This window comes from Silene latifolia, chromosome 5 (assembly GCF_048544455.1).
Source record: "Silene latifolia isolate original U9 population chromosome 5, ASM4854445v1, whole genome shotgun sequence".
Classification (NCBI taxonomy): domain Eukaryota; kingdom Viridiplantae; phylum Streptophyta; class Magnoliopsida; order Caryophyllales; family Caryophyllaceae; genus Silene; species Silene latifolia.
Genome location: NC_133530.1, coordinates 11,887,988 through 11,909,705, shown reverse-complemented (window position 1 = coordinate 11,909,705; position 21,718 = coordinate 11,887,988). Strand labels below are relative to the sequence as shown.

Genomic DNA, 21,718 nt, shown 5'->3' with positions numbered 1-21,718 from the left:
CTAAAATTAATTACTTTAATTTAATGTAGTTTCCATAAGTATTCTTCATCAAGTCATCTTTATATTATACTTTTAACCCAAACTATATAGTATTTGCCTTGAGATCCCTTAATCGGGTCCATCACACGGTGCTAGTGATTTAAAACTATATAGTATAATTAATTTGTATAACTTTCTTTAATTACATTGAAGTCCCTTGGTTTCTGAAATTAATATATAGTATTGATAATGCACTACATTGTGTGTGTGTGAAATCACCAAGACAACAAGATGTATGCATTATTTGTGGATCTACATCGTCATTTCATCTGCCAAATTATTACAAACTAGGTCAAAGATGTAATTATTTATTCGAATTCAGGCTAAGTACTTCCTTTGGTTAAGTTTAAACGCACCATTTATTAGTATACTAACTATCATTTACAATAGAGTGAATTTAATTAATTTATTAATAGGTTTTATTACAAAAATTTTAAAAACAATGAATTAAATAGGATAATGTTAATAATGGCGAGTGTTTAGTAATATGAAGAGGTTTAATTAATTACTTAACATATTTTATTACAAAAATTTCAATTTTAATTATAAATTATGAAAATTATTAACATGTTTTATTACAAAAATTTCAATTAAATTGTCAATATTAATTATAAATTATGAAATTTTATGTAAATTTGTAAGGGTTATATAAATTTTGGAAGACAATATATTGAATATATAAAATTAATTTAAGAATAATGATAATATTCTTTAATATTATAGATATAAGTGAATTAAATTAATTTATAGATAAATGATTTAAATTAATGTCATGTAAGAATAAATTGATAATCCATGTCACATTAATTCGCCATGTCACATTAAAAATATACAACATCGCATTTAAATGTGCCACGTCACATTAAATTTTAATCTAGGTGGCTTTTTGGATTCTACGTGGCATTGTCTAGGTGACATTTATTTGTCATTTTAGGGTAGCCTTTTAATTATATTTTATAGATTCTTACCCGTAAAATTCATAAGTCTGTGATGACTTACACCCAATTTTTAAGTTAAAAAGAAAAGGGGTTGTGTGACATCACCAAACTCATGATCATACATTAGAGAACTTGCTACACTAGAACAATGCATTATCTTTGTGATGGTCATCAGACTCATCACCATTATGTTTTTCCTCCATCACCGATATGGACCAATTTCGCCATCATCTTTGCTTATCACCCATCATATTTGGAATCATGAAATCATGAATGGATTGTACTCCATTCTACCATTGTTCTCAGGTGTATTTATAACAATCCATACAATCTTCCTTTGGACAACAAATTCTTATTCAACCCAAGAGATATACAAAAATAAAAATACAAATAATATATCGAAACTTGAATGGAGAGTAGCAAAAGGCTGAAACCCATACACACAAGGCGGGACGCCAACACTGTTGTCAATACGAAGATGGAAGAGGAAGAACCGTTAACTCCAACTGCACGCTTGTTCCACGCCCCACAGATTAACTGCTTTATAATAGCAGTTATAGGTTGCAAGACTATGATTAACGTTAATGTTATCAAAGAAGGGCTTAAGCATACTTTTGTTAAGCATCCCCGTTTCTCTAGCAACTTGGTATGTCTTTATTTACACTGGTGCTACAACTCGTGGTATAGTTTATGAGTTTTATAATAAAGTTTTCGAGTTTTCTTGTGAGTTTTATAGGTTCTAAAATAAAGTTTAGGAGTCCATTCATGTAAACACCAAGCTCAAAAAAGTTACTCCTATTTTGTAATAATACATATAAGCTCAGTTAAATACTTCTTAAATTTGAGCATTGACGTAGAAAATGATCAAAACATAATTTTTAAACTTTATACCGCTCAAAAAAAATACACATATGCTCAGTTTTATGAAACCGTCTTATTAAGAAAACGAATCAGTAAGAAGTAATCCAACATATATATTATAAGTATGTGTAATACCGTCTTACAACCTAAGATCACTTTGTCATTGTGGTTGTTTATGTTCTTTTTGTAAGATTGAATAATTGATATTATTGATTAGGTGAGTACAACTAGAAGATTACAAGCCTATTTGTAGTACAAAGCTAAGATATGCAAGGATATAAAATAGCTACAATTAGGGAAGATAATAACAGATTATTTACACAATAATTTGTTAGCTAGAATAAGGGGAGAATAATTAGTTTCCTAATTCTTCTCTACAGCCCCCCGCAAGATGGACGGCCTTTGGGAAAGACCAATCTTGGACATGAGCATTTCAAAGCGGGGACGCGGCAAAGCCTTTGTAAGTGCATCCGCGAGCTGATCATCATTAGCTACGGGCACAACACGCAAGGTACGAGCTTGGACTCTTTCACGGACAAAATGATAGTCGAGAGCGAGATGTTTCATGCGGGAGTGAAAGACGGGATTAGCACTGAAACTGGTGGCACCAATATTATCACAATAGACAGCAGGAGCATCAGTGACTTTAATTCGCAGCTCGGTAAACAGATTGGTGAGCCAAATTAATTCAGCAGTGGCATTTGCGACAGAGCGATATTCCGCTTCTGTCGAGGAGCGTGCTACAGTGCGTTGTTTCTTCGAGCTCCAGGAAATAATATTACGACCCAAATAGACAACATAAGCAGCCGTAGAAGTGAGATCATTGGGATTTCGACCCCAATCCGAGTCAGAATATGCGTGAAGTGTAGGAGGGGAAGTACGATGAATCGTGATTCCATGAGATGTCGTACCAGCGAGATAACGGAGCAGCCGTTTCAGAGCATTCCAGTGACAGACAGTAGGAGCATGCATAAATTGGGAAAGCTTGTTGACGGCGTAAGCAATATCCGGTCTAGTGAGGGACAAATATTGTAGACCACCAACTAGAGTTCGGTATTGAGTTGGATCATCGTGAGCCGGACCGTCCTGTAAACTGAGGGTGGCCGAGGCATCCATAGGTGTGGTGGCAGCCTTAGCATCGGCCATCTTGGCGCGAGTGAGAAGATCAAGTGTGTATTTGTGTTGATTTAAAAACAGGCCATGGGAGCAAGATTGTACCTCTACACCGAGAAAATAAGTGAGGGGACCAAGATCCTTGAGCGAGAACTTGGATGCAAGGGAAGTGATGAAGGTAGAGACTCCGGACGAGCAAGCACCTGTAACAATTATATCATCAACATACACAAGGACAAATAGAGGGTTAGCGCCATGGAGCATGAACAAGGACGAGTCACAAATGGAGTTGGTGAATCCCGAGCCTAGAAGGTATGAGCGCAATTCATTGTACCAAGCCCGAGGGGCCTGTTTTAGTCCGTAGAGAGCCTTGCGTAATTTGCAAACATGGGTCGGCTTGGCAGGATCAACAAACCCTTGAGGTTGCGCCATATAGACGGTGTCAGTGAGGGTGCCTTGAAGGAAGGCATCGTTGATATCAAGTTGACGAAGCGACCAACCATTGGTAACGGCAAGACTAAGAAGTAAACGGACCGTGACGGGCTTAATGACGGGGCTAAAGGTTTCCGAATAGTCGAGTCCGGGTCGTTGATGGAACCCTTTCGCGACGAGACGGGCTTTGTGTTTATGGATGGTACCATCGGGGTTGTATTTGGTTCGAAAGACCCATTTACAACCAACGAGGTTTTGAGAGGGGGAAGAGGGAACGAGTTCCCAGGTGTTGTTTGATTGGAGAGCGTGAAATTGGGTTTCCATAGCGGCACGCCAGGTGGGGTCGAGGAGGGCCTGTTTGGCCGTGGTTGGTTCAGGGGAGTGAAGTTGAGCATTAAGGTTGAGTTTGTTAATTGGTTTGTAAATGTTATGGGAAGCTCGAGTACCATGGGTATGAGGTGGCGGAGGTGGTGGAGGTGGGGGCGATGGGGAGTGAGCAGAGGAGGGCGGAGACAGGGGAGAGGCAGGGGTGGGGGTGGGGGTGGTTGAGGTCGTCGATGGGGCAGGGGTAGAGGGGGAACCAGTGGTGTCGGGGGTTGGGTTAGGGGATACAGTAGCTGGTGAGAGAAGGGGAATGGAAACAGAGCACCATTCAGTCGAGGTGGGTAAGGGAGTGGTGGGCGGGTTAGCAGCAAACGGGTAGGTCGTTTCTACAAACCGGACATGACGAGAGCTGTACACCCGGTTTGTAGATGGGTCAAGGCAGAGGAAAGCATGTTGGGATGGTGAGTAACCGATGAAGACACAGGCGATGGAGCGGGCATCGAGTTTATGATGGGTATATGGTCGAAGCCAAGGGAAAGCTAGGCAACCAAAGTTATGGAAATTGTTGTATTTTGGGTGTTGGTGGAAGAGACGGAAATAAGGAGACTCATTTTGGAGTGTAGGGGTGGGCATTCGATTAATCAAATATGTGGCAATTTGGAGAGCATAACACCAGTAGGAGAGGGGCATGGAGGCGTGCGCGAGAAGAGCCTAGCCGGTGTCGACTATATGCCGATGTCGTCGTTCCGCAAAGCCATTATGTTCCGGGGTATGGGGTGGAGAAGTAAGGTGTTGAATTCCGAATGTGGCAAAGTCCGGTTTCAACTTTTCAAACTCGCCACCGTTGTCGGAGTAAAAGGTACGAATGGGTCGGGAGAATTGCTTTTCCACAAAATTTTTAAATGATAGGAAAGTGGAGTGAGTATCGGATTTTTTCTTTAGGGGAAATAGCCACGTGAATTTAGTGAAATGGTCGACAAATATGACATAGTATTTGAAGTTATTAATGGAGAGAACCGGGGACGACCATAGATCACTAAAAACGATGTCGAGTGGTGCTTCGGATTTAAGGGTGGACGATTTAAATGGTAGTTTGTGACTTTTATACAAATGACAAGAAGAGCAATCATGATTATTATTGATAATAGTTTTTGAGTCAAAACATGAAATAATAGACTTTAAAACAGAAAAATGTGGATGGCCGAATCGGTGGTGGAGATCAGCCGTAGTGAGGGACGTAGGATGAGCTTGCGGCGGAGACGACGTAGGCCAATAGTAGACTCCATCTTTAGCAGGTCCCGTGAACAGGATGGCTCCATTGTTAGGGTCCTTGACAACAAAAGAGGAAGAACAAAAATCAATGGTGACCTTATTATCGAGACAGAATTTAGAGACGGAGATTATATTTTTATGCATAGCAGGAACATGAAAAATATTGGTAAGTTTAAAAGAAGAGAGAGAGGTGGAACCAGTGTGAAGAATTTGAAGACCGGAGCCATCGCCTATAACAATCTCATCAGTACCATCATAGGGTTGGTGAAGGGAGAGATTGGCAAGGTCAGAGGTAACATGGTGGGAGGCCCCACTGTCGAGGAGCCAAGGGGAGGAAGTCGGCTGGTTGAGAGCCGTTGGGTTGGCCTGCGCCGGGGAGGTGGTGGAGCGGGGATAGGGCGGAACAGTGATGTGAGGATACAGGTTTTTGAAAATAGTGCAATAAGCAAGGGTGTGGCCTTGAGTGTGACACCATTGACACTTGCCTTTGAAGGGATTGCGAGGGTTTTGATTGGGTGTGGCTGGTGTGGTGGTGGAGTTGGAGGCAGCGGAGGGGGAGGAACGGGCATAGTTGTGGTGACGGGTATAGGTAGGGTGCGCAACAGCAGGGAAGTCCGTGGAGGGTGATGGGCGAGTTTTGGTTTGAGCGATGGTTAATTCTCGATTAATGAGTTTTTCGAGAAGGGTAGAGAAGGGTATGGGATCGTCACGAGCATTGACGGCATCGATGACGGGTTGATAATCGTCATCAAGGCCTTCAAGAACTTGATCGGTGACGTCTTCAGAGGGTATGATGGTGCCTAGGAGGGCTAGTTCATCTATGGTGGATTTGATACGGTTCATATAATCAGTGATGGAGTTGGTACCTTTGGTGATATTCTTAAGTTTGTGGCGAAGTTGTTTGATGTGACCACGAGACGGACGAGCGTAGGAAGCAGCAATGGCATCCCATGCTTCACGTGTCGTAGTCAGACGGTTAAGGATGGGAGAGACGTCGGGGGTAAGGGTGCTAGCCACGGCGGAGAATAACAACTTGTCTTGCCGATACCAAGAGGCATACGCAGGATTCGTTGTGGGAGGCGATGCAGCAGCCGAGGCTACTGTTTTCGCTGGGGGTGCGGTGCCGTCGATAAAGGCAAGGAGACCATAACCATCAAACAACGATTCGAGTTGAATACGCCATTGACGATAGTTGGTCCCGTCGAATTTAACAACGGAGTGCACGTTGAGGAGAATGAAGGGATTTTTTGGATCGTGAGGATTTGGGATCGTTGCACCTGACATTGTCGATCGAGGTGAGGGAGAAAAATTTAGGGTTTCAGAGAGGATTGAACCAGTCTCGTGATACCATGTAAGATTGAATAATTGATATTATTGATTAGGTGAGTACAACTAGAAGATTACAAGCCTATTTGTAGTACAAAGCTAAGATATGCAAGGATATAAAATAGCTACAATTAGGGAAGATAATAACAGATTATTTACACAATAATTTGTTAGCTAGAATAAGGGGAGAATAATTAGTTTCCTAATTCTTCTCTACACTTTTAAGGTATTTGATCCTAGGAAAGGTGATCACCCGAGTGGATGGATCCGAACTGAAGTAAACGTTGACGACCATGTCATTACCCCGGATTTGGACCCAAATATGGACTCACCAGACCAATTCCTCGAAGACTATGTCTCAAGCTTAACAAAGACTCCAATGGACTTAAGAGCATCCGCAAAGGTGGGGAGGTGCCTCCCCATATGTCCTCTCTCTCCTTATATGGGGCTCCTCATTGTTGCACAAAGCTCCCCAACATTTGGGGTTCCACTGTTTTTAGAGGAGCTCCCCAAAAAAAGTAAGGCAATTTTTGTTACTTTTGGGGAGGTTCCCAAATTTTTGTGTGTGAATTGGGGAACCCCATTGTTGCATAGATGTAATTATGAAATGGGAAGGGTAAATGAAAAAGTTAGTGGAAAATGAGGTGGACGAATAAGAAAAGGAAAGAGAAAATATGGGGAGCCATTGTGGGAGATTCATCTCCTCAACATCAAAACTAAAGAAGCTAACTCGATACTAGTCAGTCGAATTCATCATTCCGTTGGAGACGGAATTTCTCTCGTGTCAATCGTCCTTGCTTGTACTAGACAAACCGCCAATCCCGATGCACTTCCTACACTCCCAGTCGGCACTAACAAGAAGAAGACTATGACGAGTCCAAGTATCTCGTTATGGCTCTTAAGCTGCTTCCTCAAATTCATGTTTATTTTCAACTTGTTATGGAACACTTTGATCAATTTAGTCATGTTCACAGCTACTGCATTATGGCTGAAGGACACGAAAACTCCTGTCAATGGCGGTTTTAGTGTCAGATCAACACCTAAGCGATATGTTTACAGGATTCTTAGGCTTGATGATATTAAGCTTTTGAAGACGGCCTTGGATGCAGTATATATTGTTATGCGATGTAATTCCCTTCAGGGATTAGGGTTTCTCATTAGCAAATATATATAAGATATTACAAGGTGTGGTTAGCTAATTACATTCCTAAGAATAAGGCAAGGATCCCGACATATCCTAGCTAACTAAGTCAAACCAATATTTACATATTATTAACATAATACATACAACGTATCAAATATTCGGTGAATATTTGACTAACACGCCCCCGCAGTTTGAGCGGGAGGAGCACGGACACTCAAACTGGCACGAAACCGGTCAAATAGATATCGAGGGAGACCTTTGGTGAAGATATCGGCATATTGATATTCGGAAGGGACATGAAGAACCCGAACTTCACCTATTCGAACTTTATCACGCACAAAGTGTATATCAATCTCGACATGTTTAGTTCGTTGATGTTGGACCGGATTACCAGATAAATAAACCGCGGAAATGTTATCGCAAAAGACAATTGTAGACCGCTGGAGTGGAACGTGTAGCTCAAGAAGTAAGTTTCGAAGCCAGCAAGTTTCTGCGACAGTATTAGCAACACCGCGATATTCCGCCTCAGCACTAGATTTCGAGACGGTGGCTTGTCGTTTAGACGACCATGAGACCAAATTATCACCCAGAAAAACACAGTACCCAGAAGTAGAACGTCGGGAATCAGGACACCCGGCCCAATCGACATCAGAGTAAGTAGTCAAAGTAAGATTACGAGTGGGGCGGATGGTAAGTCCGTGGTTAGTAGTACCTTGAAGATAGCGGATGATCCGTTTCAAGAATTGAAAATGTGAAGCACGTGGGTCATGCATAAAAAGGCATACCTGTTGAACGGCATAAGATATATCCGGGCGGGTGATAGTGAGATATTGTAACGCTCCAACCAAGCTACGATAAAGAACAGGGTCCTCAACTTTTGGTCCGGCATCAGCACTAAGTTTGGAACCGGGTTCAACCGGGGTTGTACACGGCTTACAGGAAGACATTTTTGCACGGCTAATGATGTCCAGAGCATATTGTTGCTGGGATAAAAAGAGACCGCGGGAGGTACGTTGAACCGAAATACCCAGAAAATGGCGGAGAGGACCGAGGTCAGTCATGGCAAACTCAGTAGATAGGCGGTGAATAAGGGAGCGAAGCAAAGCAGGGTGAGAGGCCGTTATCACGATATCATCAACATATAACAGCAGATAAATGGTAGCAGTAGGAGTTTTATAAATAAACAAAGATGAATCACACTTACTGCCGACAAACCCTTGCGATAAAATAAATGTGGCAAACCGTTCATACCAAGCACGGGGCGCTTGCTTAAGACCGTATAGAGACTTACGCAATTTGCACACATGATGAGGAGCTGATGGATCAACAAACCCGGGTGGTTGATGCATAAAGACAGTTTCCTCCAAGATGTCATGTAGAAAAGTATTTTTAACATCAAGTTGATGAATGGGTCATGACTTGGAGACTGCGAGACTAAGAACCGTCCGTATAGTGGTTGGCTTCACAACCGGGCTAAATGTTTCATCACAGTCAATTCCAACCTGTTGTGTCTTGCCATTAACAATTAGACGGGCCTTATAACGTTCAAGAGAGCCATCAACATTAAATATGTGTCTAAATAGCCACATACACCGAATTATGGACGCGTCGGTGGGTCGAGGCACCAAATCCCAAGTATGATTTTCTTTTAATGCGGAAAATTCGTTCTGCATAGCTTGGTTCCAGTTCGGGTCCTTAAGGGCGATTTTTGGGGATTTGGGTAAAGGGGAAATGGAGGGTGAGGCAAGTAAGGCTTTGGGCTTGAATATGCCATGCATGCCGCGAGTTGACATGGTGTGGGAAGGGAGAAGGGTACGACGAGGTGGTGAGGGTGGTAGTGGAGGTGGTGGAGGTGGTGGAGTGGGGGTTGTGGCGGAAGCATTCGGGGGGGTGACTGGGTGGTACAGGAGGCAGTCGAGGTGGGTGTAGTGGGAGAGGTAGGAGGGGATTGGTACGGTAGGGTTGAACGGGCAGGGGATGTTGGTGGGGTCTGGGCAGCGGGGTTGGGGTCTGGTGAGGGGTCGGGAGTGGTGAGCGAGTGGAGGAGGGGTGGGGCAATGAGGGTTGAGTCGATGGGAGGGGTCGGTGTGAGGGATTCCTGGAACGGGAAAACGGTTTCATCGAAGACAACGTGACGCGAGATGTAGAGCTTACCAGTGGCAAGGTCGAGACAATGGTAGCCTCTTTGGTTTGGAGGGTACCCGAGAAAGACACACTTGAGGGACTTAGGGCCAATTTATGAGGACGGGTGGCAGACAAATTTGGATAGCAAGCACACCCGAAGACACGGAGGTGATCATAGGAGGGTTGTTTGAGGTAAAGGACGGAAGTGGGTGTGTTGTATTTAAGTGTAGAAGTAGGAAGTATATTGTGGAGATGGGTGGCAACGTGAAGGGCATCGACCCAAAAGTGTTTAGGGATCGAGCCGTGCTGAAGGAGGACATGAGTCATATCGTTGAGTCGTTGAATCATACGTTCGGATTTACCATTTTGGGACGATGTTTGAGGACATGAAAATCGAAAGACAAGACCATGTTTTTGGGCAAAATTTTTAAATGAGTTGTTTTCAAATTCGCGCCCTAAGTCACACTGAAACGATTTGATTTTGACATTGAATTGTGTATGGACAAAAGTGTGAAATTGAATGAATTTTTCATAGACTTCGGACTTATATTTTAAGGGATATACCCAGACAAATTGGGAAAAATTATCAATAAGCACCATGTAATATTTGTGACCTTGTCTGCTCAAAATAGGCGATGTCCACAAATCGCTATGCACAATATCGAAAGGAGAAAGAGTTTGAGATAAAGAGTCATGAAAAGGTAATTGTCTATTTTTACTTATTTGACACGAAGAGCAAATGCTAGCATGAGTTTGTTTATTACAACGAATACGACTCGAAGAATTTAAATAACTTAAAATAGAAGTCCCGGGATGGCCGAGACGAGAATGCCACACATCATGATCATGGACCAAAAGAGCGGTAGGATTATTATTTTAGGGACTCGTGGTTGGGACGACTGACACAGGGTAGAGCTCGCCATCACTGTTACTCCGCAAAATCGTTTTCCCAGTCGGAATATCCTTCACAGAAAAGCCAAACGGATCAAATTCGACGCTAACATTATTATCTTTAGTGAATTGTCGAACCGATATTAGATTTTTAATTATGTGAGGGGCATGAAGGACACGATGTAAATGGAGGGTGCGGTCAGGGGTGTTTAAAGAGGAAGTACCCGAACCCAAAACCGAAATGCTATGGCCGTTTCCGAAATAAATGGAACGAATTTTGCTCGTATTAAAAGGAGAAGTAATCATACCTGGGTCGGAGGTGAGATGCGACGAAGCACCGGTGTCCATGAACCATGGGTCAGACCCTTGCTGCACCGAGAGGGCTTGGAAAGCCTGGCTTAAATCAGTTGGCTGAGGAGGTTCATTGTCCATTACATAGGCGTGACCAATTTGACGTGACGGACCTCCACGGTTCGAAGGCTGCCCATAAGAACGAGCAGGATACATGGGTGGGTTGGGCCACTGCGGGTTCCAACCAGGGTATGTGGGATATGGGCAGGGTGGTGGGGTCCAGGGGCTGGGCCAACCAGGCGGTGATCCCCACGGGTAAGCCGGTGGAGCAAGGGTGGAAGGGGTGGTTTGCGTTCTGTTTTGTTGAAAATTGTTGGCATTTTTATTATTTTGATTATTATTATTATTATTGTTGTTGTGACGGTATTGACGATTGTGATTGTTATTATTGTTGTGGGACTGACGTTGGGAAGGTGGGGTGTTCTTTGGTGTTTGGTCAACCCACGGGTCAGGGGAGGCAGCAGCAGAGGGCGCCGCCAAAGCAGTGGCCGATTCATCGCGTCCCGAGGTGCGATGCAATTCAAGCTCGAGCATGCTACGAGCAGTTTCAAAATTCGGTGAAGTTTGATTAATGTAAGATGCAACAGTATCATACTCACCTGGTAGACCACGAACCAGTTGGATAACAAGTCGGCGGTCGGTGACCGGAGCATCAACATCTTTGAGCATCCCAGCGATTTCCCGGAGTCGCTGACAATACGCCTCCAAAGACGGCATATTTGCGAGTTTAAGGCTGTTAAACTCGGGCTCAAGAGCAGCGGCGCGTGCCCCTTTGTTATTATTGAAGATATTTTCGACGCGGAGCCATGCTGCACGAGCGGTAGATTCATCCTTAAGAATAAGGGGCAAAAGATCGTCGCTGACCGTTCCATATATCCATTGTAGGACATGTGCATCTACTTTACACCAATCAGCGTAAGACGCGTGAGTCTCGGCTGGGGCAGGCGTGCCATCGATATGTGAAAGCACGTCGTGACCACGGGCGTGAAGTTTAAATAGGCGAACCCAAGATGCGTATGTGACTTTCGTGCCGTCGAGAACACGAACTTTATTTTGGATATTTGTGACGGTAAAAACGGGATGGAGTTGGGATTTGGAAGTAGTGGGAATGGCGTTGTTGGTCATGGTGACAAAAGAGAGAGAGAAAGCAAAATTTTCGAGAAAAAATGCTAACACATGGACCGGAGATCGAGAAGATTATCGAAATAATTATTCAGTGCTCGATACCATGTTATACGATGTAATTCCCTTCAGGGATTAGGGTTTCTCATTAGCAAATATATATAAGAGATTACAAGATGTGGTTAGCTAATTACATTCCTAAGAATAAGGCAAGGATCCCGACATATCCTAGCTAACTAAGTCAAACCAATATTTACATATTATTAACATAATACAACGTATCAAATATTCGGTGAATATTTGACTAACATATATGTTTATTTTCTCAGATTATTTAGTGATTTTCTTATAATGCTAATACGGTAATTAATATTTAACTTTGTTTAATGATGCGTAACTCTGTTCCGTTTACTTGATCAGACCATCAATGATGTGGTTTTGGGGATTACACAGGCAGGCATATCTTATTATCTTAACCGCAAATATGGTTAGTCTTGAATAATAGTAACAGTTTAGCGACTCATTTTTGCTTTATTCAATTGCATGAAAGGTTAAGTCCTATGAAGTTGTAATATGTTTTATTTATTTACATCTGCAATTGGGCTTCATGTAAGTTCTTTCCTAATAGGCCCGTCTTGAAATTGTTTGTTACAACTAGAGCTGTTTATTGATCGTTCTGTCCATTAAAACCAATTTCTAACATAGGATACGATTTGGTGTTTTACAGGCGATCGCTGCTTTATTGTACCGGGTTTTTTCTCATACTACATTGGTCTTCTCTAACGTCGTCGGTTCCAAGGAAGAAATAAGCTTGTTTGGCCATCCTATAGCTTTCATTGCTCCAAGCGTTTATGGACAACCACAAGTATAACTTGTTTGATAGTCCTTAGACATTATACTTTTGTCTTATCTATTTAGTTTGACCCGTTTTAAGTTTAAGACAAATATATATTCTGTTTTGAACAATATTTTGTGCTATAACTTAACGTTTGTTAATGTTTGCTAATGCAGGCATTGACAGTTCATTTTCAGAGTTACATGGATAAGATGACCTTGGTTTTAGCCGTTGATCAAGATGTTATCTCCGACCCACAAAGACCCGTTGATCAAGATGTTATCTCCGACCCACAAAGACTATGTGATGATATTGAGGAGTCGCTTAGGTTCGCTATCAAAGCTATTATCGAACAAAAGCTCATTACTAAGTCTTAATTTCCATGTTGATGACAACAGAAAAAAAGGGGTACAGTCGCACTACTTGAAATAGCGACTTTGCCCTCAGTTGATGACCCGGACTCGTTGACAACAATTAGTTTAAAATGTCCGCCAAAACAATAAATAGTTTGGTAAATAACATAAAAAAATTTTTATAACTCCTTCCTACAATTTATTTGTTCACCTTCGATTAAAATAACTCTAAAAACAAATAAAAATATAAAGGACATAGATGTCTTTTGTCTTTTACAAATCGATCTATTTGTAAAACGACTATTTGGTAATAAGCTGCCAAAAAAAAAGACTATTTGGTAACTAAAATTTAATAACTTAACCAGATCATGATGTATTTGCATAATAACTCCTTTATCTTTGGAGTACCAGTTAATGGCTTTAGAAACAACTTCTATTTTTCAATATTTTTCACTCTTTGGAAGGTACAATGTCATTATTGTCTTCACCTTTTTTTAATTATCTGGATAACCTCTTATTACTGGTATTTGTTGTTGAATACTTGAATGTATGTAGACATTTCTGAAACAAATTGTATGATGCAAAAAGTCAAAATTGGCATCATAACCAAATAGGAAACAAACCAAATGGCCTACACATGGAACTAGAGTTGGATACTGGATCGGGCCAGTGTTAGCCGGATAGGGGGCGGGTTGGCTACCAGTTAGTTGCTCGGGCACAACATTATAGAGAGGTTGGGCTTTTTAGGCTCCCTATTATCGGGCCGAAGCCAACCCTGGTAGGGGGCGGGTTGAAAAATTTGGGCCCAAAAGTACAATTTGGGCCAAGCCTGTTCAGCCTTACTTGAAAGAATATGAAACCATACTTTAAACACCAACTCTTATTTATGTAATTGTCGTAGCTCTCAAATAGAATTATACATCCAGATGTATATGAATATGATATAATCAATACAAATCTAATTGAGTTTATATGCAATCTTTTCGACCTTTTAAAATTTTCGAGTTATATTATAATTTTTTAGGTGTCAAGCTAAAATTTAATTGAGTTTATATGTATTATTTTTGAGTTTTATTATAATATATTGAGCTTAAAATTTATATAATGGCGCTCAAATTCTGTACAATAAAGCTCGTAAATTGTACATATAAACTCAAATCCTTTATTATTATTACGATTTTTCTAAAGCTCCAAATCTATACTACAAGTTGTATATAACTAACTGATTGTATAGTCTACTAATATAAGTGGTAGCCGTCTTAAACTTGGACAAATTTAGACCGACTGTACTATACATGGATGTCCTCCATATAACAGTTTTGTTCGAAGCTCTTAAAATATTGTCTGACTTTCCTAGTTGTTGGCACGAATGTGCCATTTTCTAAGGTATATTTATATAACAACCTATAGAATTTGACTTTGGGCAACAAATTATTTATTCTGGTTCCCTCAAAAATAATTTCTTCACAACAATCAACTCAAAAGAAACACAAAACAAAATTTTGAATGGAGGGTAGCAAATGGCCGAAACCAATAAACACAAGGCGGAACACCAACGTCGTTGAGACGAAGTTGGACGAGGAAGAACCGTTAACTCCGACCGCGCAATTGTTCCATGCGCCTCAGTTTAACTGCTTTATAGTAGCGATTGTGGGTTTCAAGACTATGATTAACGTTGATGTTATCAAAGAAGGGCTTAAGCATACTTTGGTTAAGCATCCTCGTTTCTCTAGCAAGTTGGTATGTCCCTTTCCCGAAATTTTGGTTTCAGACGCTCTTAAGTTAACGTATTCACAATCGGTTTAAATAATGTTAAAATGATAAGGGGATTGTGACTTAAGACAATCCTAAGCGAGACCTACTGATATCTTTCATTTGTTTTGGTTAGTCTTAGCATGATGGTTTTACAACTACACAGACTAACTGGTAAGATAGTTTTAAACATTTTAGGAGGGCAAGTATGTAATGCAATAATGTACGGAGTAATAAACTAAGAAAAATCAAAATATTTAACCAAAATTTTAAACTTTTTGTTGTCTAGCAAGGACGAGCCCTCCGTCTAACCACTTAGCTATGTATTTGACTACAGTAATGATGTAAGAAATGGAGTTACAAGTCATATAAAATTTTGTTACGCCATGCATCCCGGTCATTTGTTTACTTTTATTTTTTTTACGAAGACCACCTCTAGCTGTTATACACTATAAAAAAACAAAAAAAAAGCCTATAGTTCAATCAAGAAACAAAGGGTGGTGTAGTGCTATTGAAGATTGCTTATCAGCCAAGAGGCCCGTGTTCGACTCTCAGTATAATCATTTTAATTAATTGTTAAATTAACAATTACTCCCTTTTATAAACCACTTTTCTAAAATAACTCTCTTATAAAAACTTTTTAATAATTTATTCCCATAAAATATTCTCAGGTCAAAAATTGCACCCATTTCGACTTTTCGGTGAAAAATATTCTTTTATGACCGTTTTGCCCCTGGTGTATGCTTTGTTCTTTTGTTCTATCATCCTCTCAATCAACTATTCCTCTTATTCATTTTCATCACCATTTTCATCACCTACTTCCTCTTCAAATCACGACCATCTACTCTCCTCTACAACGCCACCCTCGACATCGGACCACCATTTTCGTCACCTAATTCCGCTCACAGGCATGTCCAACATTCTTTTTCTGACACTCAACATCATCAATCCTGCACAGTACACCATCAACATTCTTCTTAACCCAGAAAAATTGGGGGGTTAATTTCGCTAATTTTCTGAGTTTGATCAATTGTTTCACATTCAATCTTAACCTAGAAAAATTGTGGGAGTTAATTTTATGGGTTTAATCAATTTTTCATTTCCCAACTCCGAACCCAGCAGAAAAAAAGATTGAATGAAACAATTGGATTCTTCCTAACCCAGAAATTAACCCCAATTCTTCATTTCCCAATTGTTTTTGGTCAAAAAGCAAAGAATCATTGGATGTGATTTTCCCTATTTTGCCCATAATCCTACCCTTGCCTTCATTGTTAAGCAATGGACGCTTAGATTCGAATTCCAAATTGATGACGGGACGCAGGGCTTGAAGGCAATTACGTTGGATTACTCGAAAAATTGTATCCTTTAATTTGAAGAAGCATTTTGCAGTTGGCCCTACTATCAGCAACAAGTTTGTGCCAAGTTACTCGAAATCTGATTGTGGGGCAAGTGTTAGAGTTTGTATGAGGAAGAAGGGTGATACTATACGCAGCAACAAGTGTACAAATGTGTTTGTTGTAGGAAGGAGGGTGATACTATACAAATTGCAAATTACAGGAGAAATAAAATTGGGGAAAAAAATGTAAGAAGAGGGATGAATGAAGAAGTGAAGTGAAGAGAAAAAGTGGGAGAAGACAGGAGGATATAAAAGAGTATAGAGGGGTATTTTCGTCATAAATTTAAGCCTTAAAACAGAAAATTTGGAAACTGACGGAATATGTCACCGGAAAGTCGAAATGGGTGCAATTTTTGACCTGATAACATTTTATGGGAGTAAATTATTAAAAAGTTTTCATAAGGGAGTTATTTTAGAAAAGTGGTTTATAATTTACTCTTTTAATTAACATTTCTTCGATAAAGTGATAATTAAACATTGCTTTCGTAAAACCAACACGGTCGCTGACTTTATGACTTATATTGGACATTTGCTTATGAGCCAAGAGGTCCAAGTTCGACTCCCACCACAATCATTTTCATTAACTTTGCCCGCCTTAAAAGTCATTATGCGCCTGTTTGTTTCCTTAAAAGAAGTCTCTGAGTTTTCCATGGTGTTAACAATATAGGTACTTGATCATAAGAAAGGTGGCCAACCAACCGGATGGATCCGAACCCAAGTAATCGTTGACGACCATGTCATTATCCCGGCTCTGGACCCGAATATAGACTCGCCAGACCAGTTGCTCGAAGATTATGTCTCGAACATAACCAAGACTCCAATAGACTTATCCAAGCCATTGTGGGAGATCCATCTCCTCAACATCAAAACTAAAGAAGCTAACTCGGTAGCAGTCTTTCGTGTCCATCATTCCGTTGGAGACGGGATTTCGCTCATGTCACTCGTCCTTGCTTGTACTAGACAAACCGCTAATCCTGATGCACTTCCTACACTGCCTATCGACCCTAACAAGAAAAAGAAGATGATAACGAGCTCTAAGAGCTCATTACCGTTCTTAACCTGCTTCCTTGGGCTGATGTTAATTTTCAAGTTGTTGTGGAACACGTTGGTCGATTTAGCCATGTTCACTGCTACGGCATTGTGGCTTAAGGACACGAAAACACCTGTTAAAGGCGGTCCTGATGTTGGATCGACTCCTAAGCGATATGTTTACAGGACTCTTAGCCTTGACGACATTAAGCAAGTGAAGAAGGCCTTGGATGTGGTACATATATATGCTCTATTTTCTCCAATTTCAGTGATTTTTTTAATATTAATCATTTAATAATAATTGACGTTGCCACCAATAATTAAAGCAACTACTTTATTGGTGGCAACGACGTCTATTATTTAACCATGTTTGGGGCATGTTTCAGACGATAAATGATGTCATTTTGGGGATTACACAAGCAGGCATGTCTTGTTATCTGAACAGGAAATATGGTTAGTCTTAAATACGACATTTTCCGATTTATTCCATTAGGTTTCATCTTCCTTTCAGTTGCAAAAATTTTATTCTTTGAAATTGTAATGTGTTTATTCATCTACAATGATTTTATCAGGGGAGATCAAAAGAGACGGAAAAGATAACAAAGATAACTTGCCGAAGCATATCCGGCTTAGATCAACTATTCTAGTGAATCTTAGACCAACATCCACAATTGAGGTTGCAATCATATTGTTTCACCTTCAATACAATATGAGCCGATCTTCATTATATTAAATCTCGGTTTCAGTCAGAGTCCTATCTCTGTTAAAATGTGGTATTAGTAATCGCGTACACCTTTATTAATAATTGTGTTTTGGTGTCACGGCCTTGATTTAGGCCAACATACGGGCATCTAACTGTCGATATTGTTTGGTAGACAGGATTTAGCAAATAATATGGAGGCGAGCACCAAAGGGCAATGGAATTGGGGGAATGCAATTGGTTATGTCCTTTTTCCCTTCAACATCGCCATAAGAAACGACCCATTGGATTATATACGCAATGTTAAGGCGACAATGGAAAAAAAGAAACTTTCACTTGAAGCAATATGTACTTACAAAATTGCTAGGATTGTTCTCAAGACACTAGGACTTCGGGTAAATAAACATTCTTTGTTTATAGACATTATCATCTCACCTCCGATCTTCTTACTTTGCTGTTTATAGGTCGTCCTGTCTAACCCTTAAAAGAGCGAGTACACAAAATGCATTTTCCAAAATTTATATAAACCCGACCCTCTAACCAATTCCAAACCAACTTGCACCAATTTTTGTAAGCCCACAAAATACAAGTTATACCCGGCCCATATCTAGCCGAGTTTCCGTTTTGTGACCCCTATTTTGCATACCCCTTAAGTTGTGGCCTTGTGGAACCATCTCAACCAAAAACTTAATGTGATGGTTGAGACTCAACTATAATTATTCATATTAGCTGGCTCTGATACCATGATAGATGAACCATCTCAACCAAAACCTTAAGGTGATGGTTGAGACACAACTATTATAATTATTCCTATTAGTGGCCTCATAATCTCATATTCCGTTTAAAACCTTAGTAAGTCGGCCGCAACTAACCATTATTTCATATCATAAGCCCGACTCACATGTAAGCTACTCCGTCTTGTAAAATGGTTTTACAATTTTGTATAGCAACAAAATGTGTGATTATGTATCAAATTCTCACATAGGACGATTTGATATTTTACAGGTGATCGCAACTTTATCACATCGGGTTATTTCACATACTACACTGGCCTTCTCAAATATCGTTGGTCCGAAGGAAGAAATAAGCTTTTATGGCCATCCGATAGCTTTCCTTGCTCCGAGCGTCTACGGACAGCCACAAGTATAAATCAAACTCATATTACATAGTTCCGAATGACAATTATTGTATAGATTAGCATAACTTAATCGTGGTTAATGTTTTTATTTGTTAATGCAGGCATTAACAGTCCATTTTCAGAGTTACATGGATAAGATGAACTTGGTTCTAGCAATTGATCAAGATGTTATCCCGGACCCACAAAGCCTATGTGACGATATTGAGGAGTCGCTTAGGCTCGCTAACAAAGCTATTATCGCACAAAACCTCAGCTCGTCTAGTCTCGTTTAGTCTTAAATTGGATGTTACGACTTGCAAGAATCATAAGTCTCATTTGAGACCGTTTTAAGCTTAAGACGAGCGCTTTTTAACAACGGTACTCATTAAGCAAATAATGTAGTATTTTTTTCTCACGAAGAATTTCGCCGCTTTATGGCCGAAGTTGATGGTGTGCATAAAAATTGTACATAGTGTCCATGCGAGATTTGTAACCCGTTATTGATGTGTATATTACTATGAATTTGATTTTATAAAAATGGTATTTGTCACAATTGTCTAAGAATTGTTTGAATTTGTGTTGAAATTTTAGGTTGTTTGATGTGACTTTATTAGACATTTCAAAAATCATCCCCAATATAAAAGAATAAGACTATTCAAAGTTTTTCCTCCAAACCACATATACTTTAGTAAGGAAATAAATTAATTTATGATTATTACAATTTTTTCTATTTTAATAAGGAAACAAAGGAAAATTGTTACATGTAATAACCTTAGATGCTAATATTAATTTTTGTAATTATGTACCAAAAAAAACATTAATTTTTGTAATTTTAGGAAAAAAAAAACACACACACATAATAGTAGTTGCATAAATCCTTTAGCTTATTTTATTTTGGCACGTGACAACCTATATAAATCAAGATCAAAATCTATACTTAAAATAAGTTATGTCGATAGAAAAATATCTTAATAAATAAATTATAAAATATTACAAATTCTAAATATGAATCAAACTTTGAAAAATTGAAAAGTATAAAAATATAAATCGTAACTATTTTATCTAAATAGTGTTTTGAGCCTAAAACACTAAGTGTTTGATTAAAAGAATCAATCGCTATATGAATGAAAAAGTGTCTATTACTCTCTTTTCATCTTATCTTATTTACTACTAATAATACGGAGTATGTTTTAGCGTTCAACACAAATATGATATTATTTTATGTTTTTGATTAGTTACATATTCCCTCATAAAAAAACTAAACTAGTATCCATCAAGCAAAATACATACTTATACTTAAATTTGGCCGGGGCGTAGTCTACGGCAAATAAATGGAAACGCATGCCCTAAGTTGACCCGTGTCATAGGTAAGTCGGCTGGCCCATGCATGGCTCTAACCGGACCAGAGAAGCTTTTTTTTGGGCTTGGATGGATTGGGGCCTTTTACAGGGAATCTAAACTCGGACCAGCTGAAGCCTTAAAAGCGGTAGCTAGGCCGGGCATGAGGTGAGACATAGACAATAAGACCCGAAAGCACGGGTGTATTGGCCGTACTATTGGCCAGGTCCACTAATACTCATCCCACTATCGGTCAGGGATAGAAATTTGTGACAAATATAGTAGATTTTATTAATATTCATAGCCTCAAAAATTCAAACTAATCCTAACTTAGGAGGGTTGCCAACATTACAAATGGGTAAACAAACCAAATATTATTGACCCACTTTCCTATTTGATGGCACAAACTTGGGTATTTCGTACAAAATGTTAAACCTTAGAATACCGTGTACAATGTCCAATTTAAATATCTTTTCAACGACAATTCACTATTAATCATTTTGATTTGGCGGATTTAGGGGGGGAGGGGGGGGGGGGGGGGAAGAGGGAGGCTAGCAGGGGCGCTCGCCTCCGCTGGCCAAGGAAAAATTCGCAAGTTTTGGTTAAAATTTCCGAATTTTTTTTCAAATTTTCGTTATGTCATTACTTATTTGTCTCCGCTGAGTTTTTTCGGCCCCTAGCTACCTATAAATCCTAGCTCCGCCACTGCGTTCATTAGCTTTGTTTTGTTTGATTTGTATATGATTTCAATGAAGTAATTCTTTGCGTTAAATTATATTGTTTTTACTGTGTTAACCTTCTGTAGAGATCAAATCAGTCAAAGTCCAATGCAAAGAAAGCGTGTGAAAAAGAAGGATGCAGTAGGCTAAAATGTAGAGTATGCTAAATGGTACTATAAAGTAGTTCTTGCTATTGTATACTGGTTATTAACCAAAAAGTAGTTACTAGCTGAAAAGTAGTTGTACATGTACTGCTATGTTTGTAGTTCATTTATTATTCACAATATAACAAATATCACATTAACTCTTGCACAATCAATGGCTCAGCATGAAAGTCTTCTACTCTTGACATTTGTATTTACTCAACATGGTATCAGAGCCCTCAGGATTGAGGAGACTGATAACCAATCTTGTTGAGCATTTACTGCAAGAACAAGAGGCAAACTTAGCCTATATAAGCTGAGCTTGCAAGTAAGGAGAACATACACCATTCTTCTTCCTTCTTTCTTCCTTCAACAAATCAACTACCTTTCACTCAAAGA

The 21,718-nt window shown here is 39.8% G+C and overlaps 3 protein-coding genes across 3 annotated transcripts; 2 read left to right on the top strand and 1 right to left on the bottom strand.

The window, feature by feature from the left end:
• Positions 1-1,455: 1,455 nt before the first annotated feature.
• Positions 1,456-7,479, top strand: LOC141654829 (wax ester synthase/diacylglycerol acyltransferase 11-like). The gene is made up of 3 exons (XM_074461944.1): positions 1,456-1,623; positions 6,532-6,708; positions 6,988-7,479. Exons 1-3 carry the CDS (start codon positions 1,456-1,458, stop codon positions 7,477-7,479), a joined length of 837 nt encoding a protein of 278 aa, XP_074318045.1.
• A 2,970-nt stretch (positions 7,480-10,449) lies between these two features.
• On the bottom strand, positions 10,450-11,940 carry LOC141654828 (uncharacterized). Its single transcript, XM_074461943.1, has one exon. It carries the CDS (start codon positions 11,938-11,940, stop codon positions 10,450-10,452), a length of 1,491 nt encoding a protein of 496 aa, XP_074318044.1.
• A 2,653-nt stretch (positions 11,941-14,593) lies between these two features.
• LOC141656720 (wax ester synthase/diacylglycerol acyltransferase 5-like) lies at positions 14,594-19,619 on the top strand. The gene is made up of 7 exons (XM_074463726.1): positions 14,594-14,865; positions 16,941-17,537; positions 17,689-17,755; positions 17,875-17,978; positions 18,182-18,397; positions 19,008-19,145; positions 19,242-19,619. Exons 1-7 carry the CDS (start codon positions 14,632-14,634, stop codon positions 19,410-19,412), a joined length of 1,527 nt encoding a protein of 508 aa, XP_074319827.1. The 5' UTR covers positions 14,594-14,631; the 3' UTR covers positions 19,413-19,619.
• Positions 19,620-21,718: the final 2,099 nt, after the last annotated feature.